Raw genomic sequence first — 23,790 nt, forward strand, 5'->3', positions numbered from 1 at the left:
TGTCACTGATTTATGACGATAGGCAACACGGAAAGAAAAGGGTTACACCACAATCGCCATCCCATGATTTACCGTCACTTCCCAGGTTATTACAACCTATTTAATTCATTATTGATTTCCGGCTAGCTAGCATCCTTGTTTTTGCTTACACAACAAGAGGCTGCAGTGTACTCTGCACGCATGTATAAAACATTATTACGGAGGAATAATTTCCCTTTAAGTCATCGCCATGACAACTGCCTGCTCTTTAGCCATTCCTCATCCAAACCTCTTTATGTATTACCGCGTTACTAGGCAGTCCTCCGCGTGCACAAAAACAACACAAACACACAGCAATTTCCATTTAATCCGCGCACGAGGCCGACAATAAGATGCAGACAAAAAGGGATTTGACGTCGGCACGGAGAGAGAGAGAGAGAGAGAGAGAGAGAGAGAGAGAGCAATGATTTGGTGGAGTGTTTCTTTAAAGGACCGGGATGAGCTGTCCGCCAATGTGAATCATTTAGCCAGGCTGAATGTTCAATTGAACTAAATCCATAAAAGATGAGAATACGCTCTGATCCTAAAAATCACTTTGATGCAATGTGGGCAGCTTATTTCTCAGGACGTTGGTGCTCGTATGGCCCGAGGCTGCTCGGATTTGCATGTGGACCTGCAGGTGTACCAATGAACCGGAGCCTCGGAACTCAGACTGAGTTGTTTGGATTTCAAATTAATTTTCCCCATAGGAATTGCTGGTAATAGAAAACTAGAAACCAAGAAAACCAGTAGCTAAACGATATAAATACAGCAAATAATATCGTGAAAAATAAATTGCCACTTTTTTACATTGCTATAAATGTATTCCAGTGTTAGGGGAGCAGAGTGGGGGCGGACAGGAAGCGAATCGGGTTGGAATTATTGTGCCTGTTGTGTGATATATACAGTAAATGCGTCTTATAAATGCCTTATATTTTGTATTTTCATTCATTTTGTGCAAAAATGCCACTTCCGATATAATTCCAATATTGGAGCCCTGAATACCGTTATTGATCCATTATAAACACTTGTTTAGTAGCATGGAATAGTCAAACCCAGAACAATAACAACCGTAGAATGACAAAAACTGACCCACTCTGCACAATGTAGCAATACGCAACGTGCAAAATGAAGTTTTTAAACCCGATATTACTTCCCACCGACATGGGTTCCCCGGTTCTGTGCCACCACAGGAAACCTGTGCATGACACGTTTTGTACTCAGCTGTGAAATACCACCATAGGCCCTACGTACATCATTTTTGCTTGTTGCTGTGGCAAAATACAGAATATTTTTTCCCACTCAGATCAGAACAACTCTAAGAATAATAGACCGTATTCGACCACAAATCAATGATGATTTATTCAGAGGGTGAAATTGGAAGCGGCAAGTGACGAGGGATCAATGTACCAGTATTACAGAATGTAGTACCGATCTGTAATCTAGTTTTAGTACTCATAAGATTGTGTAATCCATACTTTGACCTAAAAATAGAGTAAATATTCAACCACAAGAGTTCAATTTGATGTCCCTTTGTCATGTTTTTCTGAAACAAAATCCAATGAGTATCTGGATGGATGGCATATCAACCTTTGAACTAGCTTAGCTGCAAATACAGTACAGTGATTATGAAAAAGAATCCAGGGACACGATTGGATTGCTGCATTTCTAATCACAGGTGGAAACAAAAGCAAGGTCGCAGCGAGGTATTTGAGGACATTTTGTTTTGGATAAAATTCTGAATGTCCTCATTGTCGGAAATGCTTGGACTATTAAGAGCATCATGCATTATGAATTCAAATACGGGGGACACAGCCAATTGGAAGATCCGACACTAAAAAGCTGCACTTTGCACTTCTGCACCGTTTTGCCTTTTAATGAATAATTCTGGTTTATTTCAACCTGCCACATTTTCCAATAATGTGGCTCTATGGGTCACATTAAGTCGCGACAAGGATTTAGAGCTTCAAGAGCCGCAATTATCTTTTAAGCTATCTTTATTTCCTCTTGCTGCTCATATTTCTTTCATGCCCCCTTTTTTTAGTTATCTTTTTTTTGCAGATTTCTTCTGAATTGATGACCGTTTTTTTTTTTTTAAACCACCTGCCCTTGCAGTCCTTGTCATACCGGGTCTTCATACTGTATTTCATGGCATCCTTCATTCACCTTCGGATTGTGCTACAGTCACACCAAGGCCTTAACAAATGAAATAAGGCTTTGGATGGGATATTTTGGCATCGGTTTGGCTCATGCATGTTTGATGAGAATGCCTAATCATGCATAAAGACTCAAGAGAGAAATGGGTAAGATAGAAGGGCATGAGAAGAGGCACCAAGGAATCAAGCCTGGGGAGAAAGTAAGGATGAGGGGAGTGTGTGTTCATGTGTGTCTTCAGGAAGGAGTAGGGGGCAGTGATTACTTGCTGCTTAGGTAGCACTGCATTACACATGAGGATTTGGAATGGCCCAGATAAACTAATCTATGATTAACTGGGGCACGGCTGGCTGGCTGGCCATCCTGCCAACAGCTGTAGTCGGGGGCGAATTACAAAATTACGGGATGTCCAAACGTTTGACATGCAGCGGAAAATATATTTAGGTACACGGGGGGGGTGCGAGGCCGGGTGGGTGGTTGTTGTCGGCGGGTTGAGTGTTGTGTGTGAACTCGCAGGTGACAGCCGGCGCCCGGGGAAAGAATAATTAAGCCAAACATTTGTTGCGACTGCATCGGTACACAAAATATGCAAGGGCGTTCATTGTTTTTTTTTTTAATGATGTTTTGGTGGGTTTAGAGAATCAGGTGTCTTGCTTTTATTAGGATATCTCACAATACAATCGCAGTTCAAATGTTGCGTTTTTTCCAAAAATCATTCATAAATGTTGGCTAGTTTGTGGTTTACTATGGCTTATTATTAGTCCAAAACTATGGAAAAACAAGTTACATATGGATTACATTACCTTTCACATTGCATGGAGCCTGGCTATGGAGCCAGACGGACATGCCATGATGAGGGAAAACAGGTTCTCCTCATTTGTGTGGAAGTGGTAATTTTGGGCTTCTTTGTTCTCCTTCCACACCATGTTTGGAAGACTTTCTTATGTTTAGAATAATAAGTAAATCGGAGTGGCTAATTAGTTAGCTCGGTAAGCCATCTGTTCTGTCAATGTCGTGATCCCGTAGCCTATGCAAAATGACTATTTTAGTAGATTTATGTCGTGTAGACAGGGCTTAATAATGCTAAAACCGGTATTCTGAAAGGTCTACAAAGATATTCACTTTGGTAATATTGAATTTTACTTTGCGGAAAGTCATTAATCGTGGTTTGGTCTGTGACTAATTAATTAATGACAAACGAGGGACTGGTTTCTGGTTTTCTGAAGTGTGGATTTTAGACTTTTTAAAGTCGGTTTAAAGGTTTTAAAGGTTGCATCAACATACATGGCAGCGATGGGGCGATGTAATTCAAATCTCTATCTCAGCTCCAAATTATATCGTTTTCTATAAAATATCGTGGGTGGAACAGAATTTTCCAAAAACCGACATCATAATGAATTCCAAACTAGCTGAGCCTGAATCAACACTTCCTATCCTGGTTGCAGCCAAGTTTTGCACTTTGCCTCAAGACCCAATTACTAAAACTTGTCTATTAGCTTAGTGAATTTTTAGTCTAATTTCCTTCTCATAGAAAGCCTTCTTGACACACAACAGATAAATATGACTGATAGGGAAATACTGGCGGAGGCACACACACAAGATCAGCTTTGTTTAACTCTCACTTTCTAGGCTTTGTGGCGATGTAGAGTCCAGCCCTGTAACTGAATATATTGCTTTTATTTCTTAATACAATTTGAAAACCTCTTAAAGCGTGTGATCAATGACTACTTCTCCAATAGCGACGCGATCCGAAGCACCAGGAAGAAAGGAAAAGAGAAACAATAAGCCTTGACAGTACCCATCTGCAATAGAAAGTCAATAAAAGAGTTGATGCGTTCGAGCGCACTGGTATTTTTAATGGCTTTTCATATCTTTAGTGGCTAAAATATATAGAATATACAAACAAAAATAATGTTTTTCTGCGTAATTTCTATCTGCCTGCATGCTGATGAGCCGGTTAGCATCCGTTAAGAGTTATCCAGTGCCTTGATTGAAGTGCTTTTGTGCAAAGTTTTGTCAGTAAGTGCAGCGGCAATCATCTTTAAATCCTACTTCGCGGGGCACATGAATCACGAGGAGGTTACGAACCCTTCCCACATTTGTCAGATTTTCCTTGAAACACCCAAAGAGGAGTCGGCGCATTTGTGCCTCCTCCAAGGTAATGTGATTGCGCTCAGACGCCGGATTGACTGCTATTTTTATTCTCCTGTGTGATTAGTCATTCGCTTGAAGAGGGCTGTCATTGGAAATCATTCTCATCTCTTTAGACAGCTCCTCAGTCCGTCCAAACGATGAGTGATTTGTCTGTTTGGGATGAATATGGCCCGTAATTTATCCAGAGGGGAAGACAGTTTCTCAATAATTGCACAAGTTTTCATAAAGGTCCGTGAAGCGGAGGAGACTTTGTGTTTTTGAGGCGGCTTAAAGATGACTAAATGAAACCAACCACGCCCTCTTTCTTATGGTCGATGCTGATAGTACAACCGACTGTATAGGAGGACTAATCAAGCTTTGATTTATTGGCGCTACAAAAAAAAAAAAAATCAGGTTTTTCAGCAGATTCGAGCAAGCTTGGCTTTGTCTTCTTAGCCAATGAGGTTGTGTTTATGGAACAGGAATAGAGGAGCTTACAGTTCATTTCAGTTCAAATTATTGGGTAATTTGGGGTGCAGTACTGGACTGCAACCAGCAGAGGTGCTGTAGTCCCCATAGTCCATCACGGATGTTTAAAGACTGAGCTTTGCTTGTCTGCATCCCTCATATTTCATATTGTAAACCCTGCATCCTTTATTTATGTAAATGACGGGTGTTTTATTCAGTACAAAACTCATATTATTTGCGGTGGTCTGTCATTATGGAGCCATTATACATAATATACATGTACAAGGCAGTTCTTTTAACCCCATGCAGCCCACGAGTGACGGTGCCGGTATAATTTAGTGTATAATCGTATAGTTCACACTCGGGTGATTTTTTTTTTCCTGGTAGGCTTGGTTTGTTCGCGCGCCCTGGTTTTCATGAACTCGTCCTACTTTGCCAAATATCTCCTGAAGTATTTTCCTGCCTGAGACGGACCTCCCCTACAAGTGAAAAGATTGTCCTTGAAATGTTCTCCGCAGCTGGCTACTTTCACCGATGCCCATTTTATACACGCCGGCATGCTCCGAGTACCGATGTTGTGTGAGGTGTTGTTTTTTTAACAGTGCTGTTGTAACTCGGTTATGAAAAATGACCCCTCATTTTGCACACATGCGAGGCGGCGTTCATTGGAAATAAAAACAATCCTTTACAATTTTAACATTAGGTGAAATATTCAAAACCGTACTTGGTTCTACTCAGCTGACTCTATCAATTTCTCAAAATCTGAAAATGTAAACAATAATATAGAAAAATATGTGCTGAAATACAATAGTAATTTATTTTAAAAATAAATATAGAAAAAGTTCATTCTAATGTTCAATCTTCAGTGCAATCATGCGCATTACAACTTCCATCTCACCTTCATTCATCGTTTAGAATGATTTTGCATTTTTTTCTGCATGTAAAAATATAATTATTCTACATAAAATGCATTTTTTGTTAATATTTTTGGGTGTCTAGAACTAGAACTTTCCTATGCATTCATACATTGTGATTTTTGTCCGACTTAATAAGGAAAATCGATGTTCCCTTATTTAATTGATTGCCCTAAAAGCAGTTCATCATATTTCTCTCTGCAAGGAAATATTAAATGATTTTTTTCTGTTAAGAGTAATGCACCATCTATACTTGTTTAATTTGTTCCCCCCCCCCAAAAAAAAACAATGAATCAACTTTTAAGTCTTATTTATGAATCATATCCACACACGGACACCAAAGAAACTCATTAAACTCAAGTGTGGAAAAAAACAACAACATTTGGTTAATAAATCATTCTCAGATTGTGTTAATTAAGTGTTAAATTTTAATGAGCCAATTTGTATTCCACTGTTGTGTGGGTACATCCCATCGCTCAGAATGTAAATCTGCTCATTATTTTTGATCGTTTTGACCTGCTGATTATGACCTCCTGATTTTGGCTGTTGACTGAAATAAGCGTCAAATCTGTCGAAGCGCATCGGACCTCAAGTAGCCTGCCAGGGACTACATCTCATTTTAATGACACGGCTCCCACCCGTAATCAGATTTTGGGACTGGGACCTACGAATAAGATGAAAGTGAAAGGTAAAGTTCATGTTTATTTTTTAAGTGCACGACCGCCAAATGCCACACATCTTTTATCTCGTCCCAAAATAAGCACGGAACGGACTTGGCTGAACTCTGATTGCTCGGAGTGGAATTCATTCGGATTCGTTTGGTGCCCTGGTTGAATAAACAAACCGGACCCCGGGTTGGTTTTGCTACGAGACTGGACGTTTTGTGTTGGTCTGATAGTGGGGGCAGTTCAAACAAAACAAAGTTAGAAAATGTCAGTGGAGGCTGAATACGAAAATCTCAGGAGGAAGTAAAGTAGGAAGGAAGTAGCGAGGACTGACCAGAAATTCAAGAGACATGAGGGAATGGGAAGAGCTGCTTCCCCCAGAAGGGTATGGCGAAAACCACCAGGAGAAACTAGAACTCATGATCATGTGACACGAGGAAAACCTCAACTTACTATACTCTACAAATGTTCTGGGTAGGGCCTAGATCTTTAAGTTTTCATGGAGATACTTCCCAGATGTTTCCCAGATTGTACCGGTGGCCGGTACACGGACCCCCCCCTCCAAAGTAGATGGTTTGAGCTGTTTGCCCATCTGATAACCAAGACAGTGAATGAAAATTGACATAATAATTTTCAGCTAAAATCAAAACCTACGAAAAACGGTCCGTATGGCGCCCCCTATGGGTTGTACTCCACATGCTTTGGAATACATGCTAGCATACATGCAATACAGATATTGTCAGAGTTTTATAATCATTAGAGAAATTGTCAGTGATTTATAGGAGGTTGCATTGTATATCCCACCCAGACCTATGGATGACATTTTGGTTGATGGCAACCATTTTTTTCCACCAATTTTGCTCAAACTTGACAGACATGTACGTATCCGTCCCCTAAATGGGCGTACCAAATTTCGTAGTGATTCGTCGAAACAGCCTAAAGTTACGGTGGTAGAAAGCTGAAGATGTTTTTTGTCAATGTTTTTGACAGAGCTTAGCCACGCCTTCTTCAGCTGATTGACCGCGTGGTTACACAAGAGGGGTGGAGCTAGCGCAGCTCAAATTATAGACCAGGCGCTTTTTTTATTTTCAGCATCACCGTCCCTCTTTATCGTGACTTTGTTTTGACAATTTGTGCGAGCGCGGAGAGTTGCTTTCCAGCGCCAAGCCATGCACTCCACAATGCAGCGGCCTTAAACGAGCCACATCAAACCAGCAGTGCCTCATTTATGTGTCTGTAATTACAATCAGGGTAAGAGTGTCTGAATAAGACCTACAAGCAGCCTGAGAATAGGCCTGCCTTGACAAAGCAGTGACAACTGTCGAACAGGCAAAATTAAAGCCTCTCCATTCATACCCCCTAGTTCCTATTATGCGCAAGCTATCTTATTGAGCTTCCTTTTGTGCCGGTATAATTACTTAATCTCAGCACTCCTAGGGTGAATTACTTTGTGCGCCATGCAGGGCTCCTCTGACTGGAGCTCCCAAGAGGCGGCAATGGAGGATTGCATTTACTGCTTAATAGTCACAGATGTGTTATTGTTCATTGTCAGAATGGATCTTTCTCGGGTTCCGGGAGAAACTGTGCTACTTTGTTTTTGTGCGAGTTCAGTTGGAATTGAGGACTTTGAAGCCGTTTTTAAAGCATTTTATCGACAAAATGTACATTAGACATTTTGTGTTGTTTGCTATTGATAATGGACCTGGGCTACGGTGAACTAGGATGGACGCCCAATCTAGGCGAACCGATAACGACCCCTCCAGTCGATGACCTTTTGAGTGCCAAGTTCAACTCAGCAGGCTTTTTATGAAGTGCTGCAGCAGTTGAGGTGATACATGTAGTAGTATGATCATTTGGTCATGAGCCTACACACCAATGTCCCACATGGGACGCATCTCCAGTGAGGGGCAGGAAGTGTACAATTCAGGCTCCAGCTAATGATTATTGGGTTTGTCGATTAATCATGTAATCCAGGGGTCTCAAACTCAATTTACCTAGGGGCCACTGGAGCTAGGGTCTGGGCAAGGCTGGGCCGCATCAGGTCCCCCCCCCCCCCCAAAAAAAACGCATTTATTAAAAACAGAAAAATGAATAAACTTTGCTTTGGTTCCGATTTTCTACAATAAAAGCTCTGATAAAACATTCCACTGTTCTCAAATATCTTCAGTTTTATTTTTCTACACAAAATAAGATCAAGAATTAAGAAAATCAATCAATCAGTAATAAATAAATATAATAATAATAATAAAACGTCAAATAATAAAAACTTAAGAAACCACATATAGTTGGTGGGTAGACCAATTATTTTTTCAGATTAAAATGAACAAAGCATTATTAGAGCCCTGCAGACATGACAAAACACGACTATAGTCACATTTATACTTTTTTTTATTTACAACAAATTGCGCAACTGCAGGGTCTTGAGACACATGCTAACTCGCAAACTAGAGAGCTAGCGACCTAAACGGTAGCCTCAAAGTTATTTCCTTTAAACTTAAATAGCCCAAAACTTACCACTTCCACACGGATAAGGAGGTTATTTAACCTTTAACATGAACATTAATCAAACGTAATAATTTTTTCTGGGTACATGATACCATACAGCATCCATATCAAACTTGCGCGGGCCGCACTAACATTAAACTTTCATATCAAGGCGGGGGCCTCAAACTAGTGTCCGCGTGTTTGAGACCCCTGATGTAATCGGTTCGGCTGGAGTTGGATCAAATCATTTTGAAGCAATATCATCCTTAGAAAGTCCGGGTAGACGTGACAATAAATGCTTTATTAGAGTCGATTCTTTATTCTTAATGATGTTGGCGACCGTGTGGCGTCTGGCACATTTTATTCCACCACTAACGCTACAACAAAATGATATTTTTAATAAATTTCTAATCATGAAACACATTTAGTTCCCTTACTGTACTGAAAATGAAACGGATCGTGACCTTAAAAGCGAGGTACGTGCCGAACTGTTCGGCTGCAGAGTAAACAAATGAATTGAGCGTTCATTGTTCCCCAACACAAGCGCGTGGCCCGAGGCGATCATACATCTAGCAGAGTGATAGCGGCTGTCTCCACCAGCAAATAGAAGGATCGTGTTCTTAGACGTAGAAAACTACCATCTATTTTCCATCACTCTCTCTTTCTCTCTCTCGCTCTCTCTCTCTCTGTCTGTATTAGCTTTTCACACATTGACCATGAAGACAGCGTTTAGTATGATTATTTTTCCAATTCCAAGTTCAAATTCAAAGTTCCAAGAGAGTTGCCGTTAAATTGCCAATAAATAAACGACTATTAACGTACTCGGGGTCGTCGGTACATTGCGTTATTGCATTTATCTTTGATTCAACTTTCTGAATGATGATAGCGTCTATGCGTTTGCTTTGTAGCTTGTATTTCGCTGTACATTTGACCTTGGAGCCAAATAAACCCTGCACTCAGTATTTGTAGTAATCGATACAATGTACAGTAATCAGGGGGACAGTGTGTGTGTGTGTGTGTGTGTGTGTGTTCAATGCCTGCTGGTTGTAATAGAAGCGTAAATAGAAGCATATCTTACGTCCGTATTTCGGAAAATATCTTTTTCATATCAATTATTGCTAAGGCCCTAATATGCGAGTTAAATGAATAAACTAATCATATTATTTTTTAATAATATTTTCCTGCCACCAAAATATTTTTGCAAATAAAATATAAATAACTCTCATGGGCATTTCAATTTTAGATGACTTTAATGGATGTATAAAATTTTTAAAAAGGTTAGCAAAATTATTCTGTCATTCATTTTCAAAGGAAGACAGCAATGTAAGCTATTGGTCAGATGCTAACAGCAGTGTATGAACTGTATTTTCTTGGAATTGCTGTATTTTCCGAGGTCGCATCAGTCAATGGCGCCGCTCCGAATAACTTTACATTCCCAACAGAAGAAGAAGCCTGTGAGAGGGGGGGCAATGTTTCCACCAACAAGGAGACAAACCAAGCCCAATGTACCTGTTTAATAAATGTCAGAATGTTCTTGGAGAAAACTTTTAATACTTTTAATGACATGACGCCTGGGTGCATCCCGGTGTGTAGAAACGGGTCAAATTTCATTTTTTTTTTATCACAAATGAATTCAAATAGACCAAAAATCACATGTATGTATCGACTTAGTCAGTAGCTGAGGCAGCAGCTACAATCTCCAAGCTAAACATAATTAGTGTCCTAATTAAACGAGGCTGCTGTATGAAATACACATGATATAATTACAGTTGCACATTACTTACAGACACATAGCCTACAAGGCAGAAGCGTAATTAGAAAAGCATCCGGTATGCTCTGTATCGTTGAATTAGTATGCCTAGTAAATGCATAACAAGTTCTACTCAATGAATTACTGTGGCCGCTAGGTGTCGCCAAAAACAACCACCAAGTTGAACTTAAAGGCACCGCTTCCAAGGGTTTGGTGGGCTGAATTATACCATCGTGGTTAACGACTCTTCCCCTGTGCGCACATCCAATATTTCTCCGAGTGGCACCGCGTGATCTAAGCTACGGTCTCCATACGCTTTGGATACAAAGGATTTACACCGTCCGGACTTTTATTTCAGGTAGTTAACTGGAAACCGTCTCTGTTGGCAGATCTTCCGGAGATGTTGGCTGGTGTTCAAGAAGGCATCCAGTAAAGGACCGCGACGCTTGGAGAAATATCCTGATGAGAAAGCTGCCTACTTCAGGAGCTTTCACAAGGTAATCTCGCAAAATCACTTTTTATCTCTTATCTCCCAAGGATACTCGATGGCACTCGTGTACAAGCAGCGCTTTGCTAGCTCTCGCTGTATACATTATTCAACAATAACAAAATAGGCTAGCTTTATAAAGTTAAGACATTTTCCTCGAGATTGAATGGCATTCAAAGTCAACAGTTGTTCCCTCGTTTTTTCAGACTTCGGGGGTGGACGCAGCGCCTTGATAAAAATAAAGCAAAAAGCAGCTTTTCACTTCCTGTGCCAGCCAAACTCAGCCATTGCTGTTTCTGTTTGAATATGATCTACTATTATTATTATTATTTTTGATAAATTAAGGGCGACCAGTCCAGGGTGTACCCCGCCTCTTGCCTGAGGACAGCTGGGATAGGCTCCAGCACCCCCCGCGACCCTCGTGAGGAAAAAGCAGTAGAAAATGAATGAATGAATAATAAATTAAGGGCGACCAGTCCAGGGTGTACCCCGCCTCTTGCCCGAAGACAGCTGGGATAGGCTCCAGCACCCCCCGCGACCCTTGTTAGGATAAGAGGTAGAAAATCAATGATAAATTAAGCATTATCGCGCATAAAAATGACTAAATGAACAAAAATGTAAATTTAAGGCATTCAGAAGACGTGATATGTATTTGTATATACTCTACACTAGTCACTACAGGAAGTATTGTCGAGGACAGGAAGTTCAAATAACAACAACAACAATGAATGCTAATGTGTCGGTCTATATTATGTATTTTTTTTCTCTTTCTCTTGGGTATTAGGAGTGTAAACGTCCCTATAGGGGTGTTATTTCATGCCTAGAGGGCTCTAATAATGTTAAAAAAAGCATATTTAGCAGGTCATAAACAGGTTTTATAGGCTGTAAATACAAAAATATTCAGTTTACATACAAGGAATCCTACTTTTGTATTCATATTTTAGTTGAATATCTCTGATTTAGGTAGTAGGCTAGTCCAGAGTGTGTCTGGGTAATAAATATCGGATAAATGATTGGTCTGATTGGCAGTGCAAATGTAGTGCTGTTTTGCAGCCAACACCAAAGTTGGTGGAAAAGGGGCATGCGTCCACTGTGTCTTACTGAAGTGTGTGTGGGGGGGGGCAGGCATCCCGTGCGGCAACAAACCCCCCCCCGACCTCCCACGGGTCTTCTCATACAAGCCACCGAAGTGAGCGATGGTTGCACACATGCACCAGTGCACCTGGTAATGCATGGCCACAGAGATCAAGAAAGGTCCCGTCTGGGGGGGCTTGATTCAACGGCGCTGTGATTTGGGAGGAAATAAGCTGCACTGGTGGCCGATTTATACAATCAACACAAAGAGGATTGGCTTTCTTTACCTTACACTTTTTCAAACCATCTCCATACGCGCTCTCTCTCTTCTGAAAACATGTTTTGGGGTCTGGGTTTGTATGCAAGTAAAAGTGAAAGGAAGTCAAAACAATGGACGTATAGCAAGCTCAGCATATTCGTGTTAATATGAGATTAAAGTCAACACCTTTCAATGCAACCCCCCCCCCCAAAAAAAAAAATAAAAAAACAGACATTTGGGATATGAAATGGAACTCATCTCAAACGATTCTTGCTTTTTCAGGGCCTGAGGCTGGGAATGAAACCAAGTCTTTGCCTTTCATACGCGGCTACAAACACACACACACACACACACACACAGAGACGAGTGGATGGATGCTGGAATTCACGGCTCAGAAATTCCCTCTGTTGATGCTCTGCTTACCTGGAGGACACACGCACACTTATCTACGCACGCATAAAACATTTTGATCCAATCTTTGAAGGCGATAAGAACACGGAAGTCACATCTTGTATTCCCTCGCAATCTCACTGAGAGAGCATTTATAATATCCCAAGAAGTGCGTGCGTGCGTGCGTGCGTGCGTGCGTGCGTTGTGTCCGGGCTTTTAACCTCCCAAGCCTTACACTGCAGGCATGGAGCCCAGCTAATTCATCCCCAGCCTTTCTTGGCAAAGGGCCGCCACACAATGGACTACAATAATGTAATAGGCCTTATCTGCCAGGCTGAGTCAACACGTAGAGCAAAATAGCCTGGAAATGCGGCTGATATTCAATTAAATGTCATCTTTTTCTTTTGTTTCTATTCTCCATCCATCTCCTGCTCAATGGATGCCTTTGATTGCTTTCTTATTGATGAATCAGAGAAGGCTACTGATACTGATACAGTCTTAAAGCCAGTGATAGGATATTATTTTGTTGGTGTTATCTTATGATTATTTCATCTTTATCAATCTCTGACTCTGAAGAGACCTTTTTTGTATTTTAGTCAACCGTTATTTATATGCAAAAAGCCTCTAAAGTTCAATTGCGCTTCCAGCAAAGCGGCGCGGGAGGGTCAATTAAGTCTCATTGCCGCCGTCGACTGCGTTCATCCGAGTTAATGTGCCGCCGCCAATTCTGTCCTCCTTAGATCACTGAGCTCCATAATATCAAGAACATTAGCAGGATGCCGAGAGAGAGCAAGAAGCACGCCGTGGCCATTATCTTCTGTGACGACACGTCCAAGACCTTTGCCTGCGAATCCGGTGAGTGCCTTTTTAAAGTTTTATCTTTCAAAAAAATATTCTCCAGAAGCCAGGTTGTGTACTACTTGAATGTAAATGGGGTTAGCTCTGAGCCTCAGGTTGCCTTTTTGTCGATTTTTTTTTTTTATGGCCAATCTAAATCGATGATCAATGACGGAAATGTACTCAAATGCCATCCCCGTGTTCTATCTTTAAGGCGGTATGGTAGTACATGATAGAGCCAGGAATACTAGATGATGCCCTAACAAACTTACTCCCAAAAGATTGTTAAAACTACTTGCCGGAAGAAAAAAAAACTACTTTTTGTGATTATTTTGCACATATTCTGTCTTGCCTTTGTTTTGCATTCCCACACAGAGTTTGCCTCCCACCGTATACTTCCTCACACATAAGCCCGAGACGCTTTCACTGTGATGGTGGGATGTTTGCTTAGCTGCTTTTCCACCCGGGCTTTCAAAGTGCAGGAGTTTAGCGGCACTTACAGGCCGCAGTAACTCTGAAAGAATCGGGGGAGGCATTAAGTAGCTTCCTCCTGTGTGTAAACGTAGTCGGGCTCTCTTGATGTCTGTGAACGAAGCGCTTCGGGCACCGACAGACCATCCGCTCGGCCCCGCTAAGCTGCGCAGATACGTCCCGCTGGAAAGACGTGATACGAGCGAGCGCGGCATGAATGAATTGAAGATACCGGCGCTGACACATCCCCACAAATGCATCATGCCTTTTGATGAATAGATGCAGAAGCATGCCGATGTTTCTGCATTCCATATGTGTTTGTGCGCACATCGCCGGCCGCGGCGGCTACGCGTCCCACAATCCCACGGGGGTTGGAGTTAAGAAGCTCGGCGAAGATAAACAACTCCTGCTTTTGCCTCATTTCATACATCGGTGGCTCTCACCAGAAGCTGGCGAGAGACAATTGGAAGTCTCCGCGAAAGAAAACATTATCTTTCTGACTCACCGGGATGGAAAAATGATATTCCCAAACAAAAAAAAGCCACGGATACGTCCCCGTTTTATTCATGAGGAAATCTGTCACTAATTAGTCTCCACTTAAAATGCAAATCATCAGTCCAACAAGACTAATAATAATAATAATAATAAAGTCTCAAAAATACTATATTTGTGTTCTTAATGTATTTTTAACACAAAATGCCCTCGTTAGCCATGCTAATACATGGAAACAGGAAGTGGGAGTCACCCCCGTTACCAGTCTATTATGTCCTTTGCTAACTAATGACGCTAACCAAGGTGGGCGGTCGACACACTCCACAAATCTTCCCTGAAGAGTGGAACAACTAAAGTCGAACCTTGGTTAGAGTACGCACAGGTTAGCTTCGTTTTGGTTTAAGTCAAAAATGTTGCCTCAGTTTGCATACAGTTATCATACATTTCCTGTCGCGTTATGAATACACTGCGCAAATCCAACACGTGTTTGTAGTTAGCATGGTCTCACAAAGTCAGCTGTCGCCCGTCTATGATGTCATCAGCGGTTGACACCAGTGGTGTTTGCGAGCTAACATCGCTACGCTAAAAGTCTGATTTCACGTCATTACGTGTTCATTTATCGCTTTTATTTGCCTTTTCTTTGCGTTTCAAACTGATTTGGTTAGAGTACGTTTCGGTTTGGAAGGAATTAAAGCATATTTTCTTCCATTTTCACGTCCTGTAGTGTTTCTGCAACTTTGTTCAAATAGCCTGCGGTTTCCCGTTTGCATTTCCTTCCTAATTAACAAGCCAAAGACTTGATTCAGTGTGGGAAGTGCAGTATTGATTGTTTGAATGGATGATTCACTCGTTTGGGACTGCAGGACAAGTGGCTCAAACAGCCTTGGAACTTGGAAAGTATTGAGCGAGGAGGAAGGGGAAACTTGCTGCCTGTCATTTAAACACAATCTCTCATTCGTCGCACCTTGCACTTAATGCATATAGCGTTTTCTTATGAAATTCATGTTAGGATCCAGGATGGAGCACACAACAATTTGTTACGTGCAATACTGCGTGATAAGCAACACTGCGGGAGAACTGAAGCCAAATTTAGGAAACTTTTTTTGACTGTCCAGTGAAACCCGAAATGTACTCTAACCAAATCGATTCTATTTCCTTGTTGACAAAGATGGCTATGAGGCAGAACGAAGGAATAGGATATATCTACATGGACTCTGCCTTTGTGTTTTCCCACTACTTATTTCAAGGTGTTACTGTATTTGTATCTTAAAGAAATGGAAGCTAAATAAAGTGCAGTACTCGGCTGCAACCAGCAGAGGCCGCTGTTGAGTCAAGCCCAGACTGTGATAAATGAATGTCCATGGAGTAGGATTCTTTATTTATAAATCAAATATTTTTATAGTTAGTGCATAAAAAAACATTATTAGAGCTCTGTAGACATGGAATAACACCCCTATAGTCACCTTTACACTCCTATTACCCAATCCAGTAGACATAATAAGAGAAAATAAGACATAATATGGACTTGTGTGTTTCTGGAAATGTGTTTCAGTGGTAGGGGAGCACAATGAGGGGTGGACAGGAAGTAGAATTATCGCTCGGTGTTCGGGATTATTTTGCCTGATTATTCAAACCTGCATTAAAGCCTTTTGTTCTGTGTCCCACTCAACATAACAGTAACATTACTGACACCTGGTGGCCAGTGTAGAATCCTACATCCCATAACAACATAAACAATGAAGTTGTTTATGTGGATGCTAACTGTAACCATCCCGATGCCGCTGCTGTCGTGTAGAGCTGGACGCTGAGGAATGGTGCAAGCTGCTGAACGTGGAGTGCCTGGGCAGCCGTCTCAACGACATCAGCCTGGGCGAGCCCGACCTGTTAGCGGCGGGGGTGCAGCGGGAGCAGAACGGTGAGTGCCCAATTAGTCGGCGCTAACGCAGACGGCCGTTCCCGGTCAATCTTCCCTGGCTGGGCCCGCGGCCACGTCTCGGGGCATTAACGCTGTGGCTTTGTGGAGCGCCGTGAGCTGCCAATGTCCAATTAAGCCCGGCTAATAAGAACACTCTTTTTGTCAATACCTGATCTCAGGTCTGTTACATTAGCGGCTCCAACTTCACAAGTGCTTGCTGTGGGAAAGCCTGTGTGTATCTGTGTGTGTGTGTGTGTGGGTGCACAGGTCAGAGGCTGTGGTGGTGGTGGTGGGGCGTGTTCCAGGCCCTAATGCGAAGTGCTGTGCATCACTGGCTTCCCTCATAATGAAGCTTGTCACAGAGATGGATGAGATTATGGCTCTTAAAGCCACGTGAAATAAATGTGCTCCCCGCTCACAGGAAATGGAAGGCAGCTCATTGGCTCCCCTCGTTTGATAAAGAGGAACGGCAACAGGCAGTCGTAATCTCAGCTGTGTTATCGATTCAAAATCAATGCCATCCGCCGAAGTTGCAGTAGTTTGCAAGTCAAGAAAGGGCCTGCAAGGGCAAGGAAGCGCCTGAAGTCGTTACCCCCCCCCCCCCTCCCAAAAAAAAAAAGTGGTCAGAGGCCATCATTAGATCAGATAAGCCTAAAAATACTCCTGCTCTATGACATGGCTATTTTCTCCGCCGCAGACACGTGGATGGTTTTGGAGTCATTGGCTGTAATTAGCGAGAACCCATTTTGGATCACTGAGAAGCCCCCTCCTCCTCTGACAGTTGGGGGGTGGGGGGGTGGGGGGTACAAGGCTACGGCCCCAGTCTGGACGCACCGAAAGGGAACTCATGCAAAGATTATCAATCATCAGATAAATGGACCTTATTCATATTCAGGCAGGTGTCCTTCTAGTTGGCCAATCAGGGAAGAGAGGAGGCGGAGCCCAGAAAGCGAAAATTGCTTATTTTAGAGCTTTTCAGTAAATATTCAGTTAATATTTTGTTTTATTTTTTATTTGGTATTTGTCATTGTTTTTTTTATAAATGACTTTTGTAATTTAGAGATAAGTAAATAATAAATATAGATCTTTTTAATATAATTTTTCAAAAAAATTTTTTAAAAACAATTAAAACTTTTTAAAATACTTTATTTACTTTTTAAATTATAATTATTTTGGCATAATGGAAGATGCACATATGCTAGATATATTATATTTTATAAATATTTTCATTATTATTAATATTATAATTTATTATATTATATAAATATTTTTTTAATCCATTAGTCCATGGATTTAAAATAGATTTGTTATTGTTAATTATTGTGTACATATTAACACAAAGTGTAAAATAATATAAATTGGTGTGTATGTTGAGGTGTAGTAGTAATAATAATAATAATAATATTATTGTCAATAATAATAAGAAAGGCGTCCCCCCCCCCCATGTCCCACTGACAAGGCGAGATAGCAAGACATAATCCATCCTTCATCTTTTGTGTCTTAATCCTTTTGTCTGTCATGGAAGCGCTTTATAAGATCCAAACAAATCCGCGTCCCAAAGGAGGTTTATCTTTCCTGTAGGATTGATATTCATATTTAGGGTAAACATAAGAACGAAGTAAATAAGAATACGTATCGTCCAAAGTGTGCTTGGGTGTGTTTAATGACCGTCGAGTGGAAAAAGGGGGACGTCCTGTCTTGTATCTTCCTCCTTCAAATATGACAATCCAAGGTTTTCCAGCATGGAATTCCGGTCTCAGGGCGGTGGGCGGGCTTTGAGGAGCAGACGTCTTGTTTGTTTATTTCTTTCTTTTTCCATCAAGAGCGTGCGCCGGCCTCGCTGTTTTCCAATCTGCTGTTATTGATCTTGCGTCTCATCTCATTCTTGGCAAGAAAGTTCATTAGCATATTTCCCAAAAATCTCATCTATTCCTATAAGCGTGAAGGTTAGCAATCATACATATGCTAGCCGACTGTAGTTTCTCATACATAGGTTTTATACTCAACTGCAGAGAGTGTCGGGTCCTTAGTATGAATGCACTTTCAGAAACAACACCATAGCTTTCATCCCTGATCATTATTTATGATGATTATTAAAATATAACAATATAATATGTATTATACGGGCATTTCTCCATTCATAAGTTAACACACAATAACAACAAACTACACTGCAACAACAACGAAGCCAGAACAACAAACTTTTGACAACGCTCATTCAAAGTGCCCACAAGGCATGCTGGGCACGGCAGCAGCAACGCCTCTCCATAGTACGATATAGCAAGAAATTAGACGCACGGGAAACCCTTACCACTTCACGCGACAAAAATATAAAGCATTCAGGTGATGCATTCAAGGACGTTGCGTCACTAAGTGTCAGCCGATGGCACTTCCTGTCCGCCACCCATCCATCTTCTTCCTTTTATGCATAATTTTCTGTTATTATGTCGACTATATTGGGTCATGCAAGTGTAAATGAGAATATAGGGGTGCTAGTTCCTGTCTGGAGGGCTCTAATGTTACAATTCACATTTCTACTAAGTCATTGGATAAGCTTTAAAAACATGAGCTAACGTGACACATAGTACTTAGTACAGTAAGTACTATACTTAGTATAGTACTCTCGCCCACACAAGCACACCCGACTTCCAATTATGCTAATTTGATGACCCCCCCCCCATTTTTTAAAAGATACTAATGTGCTTGTTTTTTTCCGCTAAATACATTCCACTTCGGTGTAACGGTCAGCTTTACAGATGCCAGGTGTGCTCTGTAGTCTGTGTGCTATGCTAGCAATATCTATCTAAAGCGCCGCTGTGTCAGACATCATAGTCAAGGTCACGCCAAGGTCACGCCAAGCACCCAGTCACTGGGTCATCTTCATGTCCTTGATTTTGCAGAGCGTTTCAACGTGTACCTGATGCCCACGCCCAACCTGGACATCTACGGGGAATGCACCATGCAGATCACCCACGAGAACATCTACCTGTGGGACATCCACAACGCCCGCCTCAAACTCGTCATGTGGCCTCTGAGCTCGCTGCGACGATACGGCCGAGACTCCACATGGTTCACGTTCGAGTCCGGGAGGTGCGTTCTTAATATAATATGATGATGACATAAACTTCTTCTGATGGCCTTGGCCTGGCATGCGCCGTCCAACGTCCGGCGTGCATCCAAGCGTGAGCGCCGCCGGCGTGTGTTCATGTTTCCCGTTGTGTCCGTGCGTGTGTTTGTTCCCGGAGCAGGATGTGCGACACGGGCGAGGGCTTGTTCACGTTCCAGACGCGGGAAGGAGAGATGATCTATCAGCGCGTCCACTCGGCCACTCTGGCCATCGCACAGCAGCATGAGAGGATGATGGAGGAGATGGAGAAAAGCTCCCAGGTACGCCCGCAACGCCATGCTGGGAAGGACTGCAAGGCCGTGTGTTTGTGTGTGTGTGTGGGGGGGGGGGGCTGTGTGTGCGTGTGTGGTAATATGCATTCAAGTCGCTGTGCTAATTTCATTCTTAAAGTGTAAAACTAAGCCAACCACTGCTAATGTAGAAACAACACCACAGTGAAATTAAGTATAAAAATATACTAAATATATACTATACGTATATATATATATAAATTATATAGTATAAAATATCGCCATGCAAGTGTAAGAACAAGTGAGGCGCTGTAAAATATAGGTAAAGTGGAATGAAGGGGCAAAGTTAAATTTTGGAAAATATTATTTTTATAACTTCTGTTTTGACTGAATCAGTTATTCCATAAAATGCATCATGACCGTTATCTGGGAAATAAATATATGAAGCCACTTTAAAATAAGACATTCATTTGTGAAAATCTAATTTCTTACATTTTTATGGAATTTTTAAATATGCAAAACAGTAATAATAATTATATAATATTATTTAATATATTTAAAATATTAATATATTACTTAATATACAGTAATTTCAATATCTTGTTTCAATATCATTATTTCAATTTGTATTTTACTATTTCATTAATTAATGGACATCTTCATTTCTCATTCATTATTATAGCAATAAATATATTTCACATGATGACTAATTTTGACCCCATAAAATAAAATACATAAAAAAATAAAACAAAAAAAAATAAAAAGTAAATAAAATACCAATAAAAAACATAAAATAAGTTAAAAAAAATACCCTCCAGAAAAATTTATAAAATTTAAAAAAAAATCCCCCAAAAAAAGCAATAAAAAAGTGAATGATTTGATGCTAGCCGAGCTGTCGTTTCCATTGTAAGGAATAAATAATAGATGGTGTACGTTTGGTCCTGAATCATCCAGAAACACCAAACAGACGCCCCATTGGATGGTGCAGGTGTACCTAATGTTGTGTCCACTGATTGCTGCTTGTCTGTCTGTCCGTCCTTCACCACAACATCCATCCTTTCCTTCCTTCCTCCCTTCCTTCCCTCCCTTCCGGGTCTTTGTCAGCATCCTCTGTGTTGTTTATTGACGTGGTCCTGCCAAGTGTTTGATGAGCCTTGACCACGTGGCCTTGCACCTGGACCCTCGTACTGCTGGGGACCATTTTCCAAAACTCTATTGTTTTCAGCTCTAGAAACGTCCGCACCATCCTGGGCCCTCACAGCTACACGCCTGCGTGGCATCACGGCACCACCTCACCGCTCATCAGCATTCCGCACATCTGCTCGAATACCAACCACCCCCCCCATACGCCGAGCCAGCGCAAGCACGTGAAGCCTTCTCCCTCTCCTTTCAGGTGCGCTCCTCCGAGACCCTCACCAAGTCCATCTCCCTGCCACGCAGCGCCTACTGGCAACACATCACACGGCAGAACAGCGTGGGAGATCTCTACAGCTACCAAGGTGAGGGCATCAACCTTGGCATTCTTCTTCTTCTTCTTGCCGCGGACGAGCTTGAATTCCTGATGACATTGAACGTGGGCGCTTGGAAATACTTGGAAACACGTTCACGACTGAATGGCTTATTTTATTATGTCACTTATTTACTATTCATTCAAATACTCACAACACTCAATACTACTTAGGGAAAAATTGCACTCGTATAAAAGATGTCAACACAAGGTAAGGCATGAAATGCTGGTTACATCACAGCATATCATAGCAAACACACCCTCTAGTGGCTGCGACGAGTATACCGGCATCTGATTGGGCGCTTTGTGAACAATGATGTCATTCCTTGACCTTCCACAACATAACAATCCTCCGCTCTTTTCCAGTACGCTTGGCTCGTGTTAGCGGCTAGCGGCTAGTGGCTAGCAGCTAGCGTTCATGAGCAACACTGCCATGCCGCCGTGCCGCCGCTCGTTTTGGACAACAACAGCTGCTTTGTCACGCACGGCTGCACACGGGATGAATATCTAATCGGCACACACAATTTGCTGAGTCATCCTCTGATTGCTTTTAAATACGCTGCGGGCCCGGGGGGCTAATTAAGCTAAAGCTGGTTCCTTTCTCAGCCTCAGCTCACCTGCTAAGGGCAACCAGTAAAGGTAAAACACCGCATACGTCCGCCGTGGAGCCGGCCACTAAAACACCAAATACCTCTGAGGGGGAAATAGTTGGGCCGGAACGTCGTTTGTCCGTCCTTGTATTTCTTTTATTGTTTAGGGAGGGAGCCCCCCTGGGAGCCTCCCCTCACCTATCGGCATGTGGGCAACATCGTAATGGAGCTTTTAGTTTGATCATCCGGGAGTGATAGGAGGAGATTTGATCAAGAGGAAGCAGGTCTCAAAAGATGGCGGCTTGATAAGACTTATCACAGGGGGGACGGGGGGGCAGGAAATACAATTCTAAATATATTTGCACCTTTATTTCATTTTAAGTATGTATTTTTTGTAAATATTTACAATATATTTATTATATTAAAATGTATTAATATTATGCAAAAAATAAATAAAAAACGCCCATACCATTAATAATAATCAATCACACAAATATACTTTTTATATAATCAATCACATAACTAAACGTTTTATTCATCAAGGTGTTACATCCAAATCCCCTTATTTTGTAAAATTCATGTTTTTAAATCTAGTTGTGAAAAAGGCACATATATAAATAAATAAATGATGAAAATGTTTGTCATGTAATGCTTTACATGGTATAAAATAAACTGTACCTTCACGGGGATCTTGAACGCGCCACTGACGTCACTTCCCGTTCGGTTAGCCGTCATGCTAACACCACTCAATATTGTTAAGCGAGCTACTAGCTTCTTTCTGCCGTAAAAAATGTAAAATGCATAGTTCTAAATCTAGTTGTGAAAAAAGGCACATATATAATAAATAAATAAATGATGAAAATGTTTGTCATGTGATGCTTTACATGGTATAAAAATAAACTGTACCTTCACGGGGATCTTGAACGCGCCACTGACGTCACTTCCCGTTCGGTTAGCCGTCATGCTAACACCACTCAATATTGTTAAGCGAGCTACTAGCTTCTTTCTGCCTTATTTGGTAAAAAATGTAAAATTCATGTTTCTAAATCTAGTTGTGAAAAAGGCACATATATGAATAAATAAATAATACATTTTATTTGTATAGCGCTTTTCAAAATACTCAAAGACACTTTCCAGAAAAATGGAGTTGAATAAAAACAAGTAAACAGAGTGAAAGATACATTAAAATACAACATTCATTCGTTTATACACAGCTAAAACATGAGTAAAAGCGGGGCACAAAATTATGAAAATGTTTGTCACGTGATGCTTTACATGGTATAAAAAATAAACTGTACCTTCACGGGGATCTTGAACGCGTCACTGTCGTCATTTCCACGTGAGCAGACGTTCGGTTAGCCGTCATGCTAACACCACTCAATATTGTCAAGCGAGCTACTAGCTTCTTGCTGCCTTAACTTGCTAAAGGACGTGCTGATGTGACTGACAGTCCAGTATTATAGCTTTCTTTCAAAATCATTATTTCAAAGTGAAAATATATACAGCATATTAATTATCTCTCGCAGGATCGTCTTGCACTTGTCATTAATACTCTTTGGTTTGTATGTCGTCCGTTCAGCCATCTTTCACGTTGCACTCCACTCTTATTCGTGTGACGCCACCTTGTGTTGCTGAAGCTGCCTTGGGGACGCAGCGCCCCCTGGTGGTCGGTTCAACGTCGCACTCCAATTCTTATTCGTGTAACGCCAACCTTGTGTTGCTAAAGCTGCTTTGGCGACTCAGCGCCCTCTTGTGGTCAATTTAAGAAGTGCTACACGAGCGAAGTCAGTTGTACGCTATACATTACACACATGGATTTAATTGA

General features: G+C 41.4%; 1 protein-coding gene across 2 annotated transcripts in view; it reads left to right on the forward strand.

Annotated features, from left to right (window-relative positions):
* dok6 (docking protein 6) overlaps window positions 1-23,790 on the forward strand; it is a 42,975-nt gene that overhangs the window by 17,599 nt on the left and 1,586 nt on the right. The window contains exons 3-8 of one of the 2 annotated variants that reach the window (XM_058059412.1): window positions 10,976-11,083; window positions 13,537-13,651; window positions 16,392-16,511; window positions 19,412-19,601; window positions 19,760-19,898; window positions 21,262-21,367. In XM_058059412.1, coding sequence (XP_057915395.1) covers window positions 10,976-11,083; window positions 13,537-13,651; window positions 16,392-16,511; window positions 19,412-19,601; window positions 19,760-19,898; window positions 21,262-21,367 — 778 coding nt within the window. The remainder of the gene's footprint in view (window positions 1-10,975; window positions 11,084-13,536; window positions 13,652-16,391; window positions 16,512-19,411; window positions 19,602-19,759; window positions 19,899-21,261; window positions 21,368-23,790) is intronic. The other variant, XM_058059413.1, reaches the window with a different exon arrangement.

This window comes from Doryrhamphus excisus, chromosome 21 (genome assembly GCF_030265055.1).
Source record: "Doryrhamphus excisus isolate RoL2022-K1 chromosome 21, RoL_Dexc_1.0, whole genome shotgun sequence".
Classification (NCBI taxonomy): Eukaryota; Metazoa; Chordata; class Actinopteri; order Syngnathiformes; family Syngnathidae; genus Doryrhamphus; species Doryrhamphus excisus.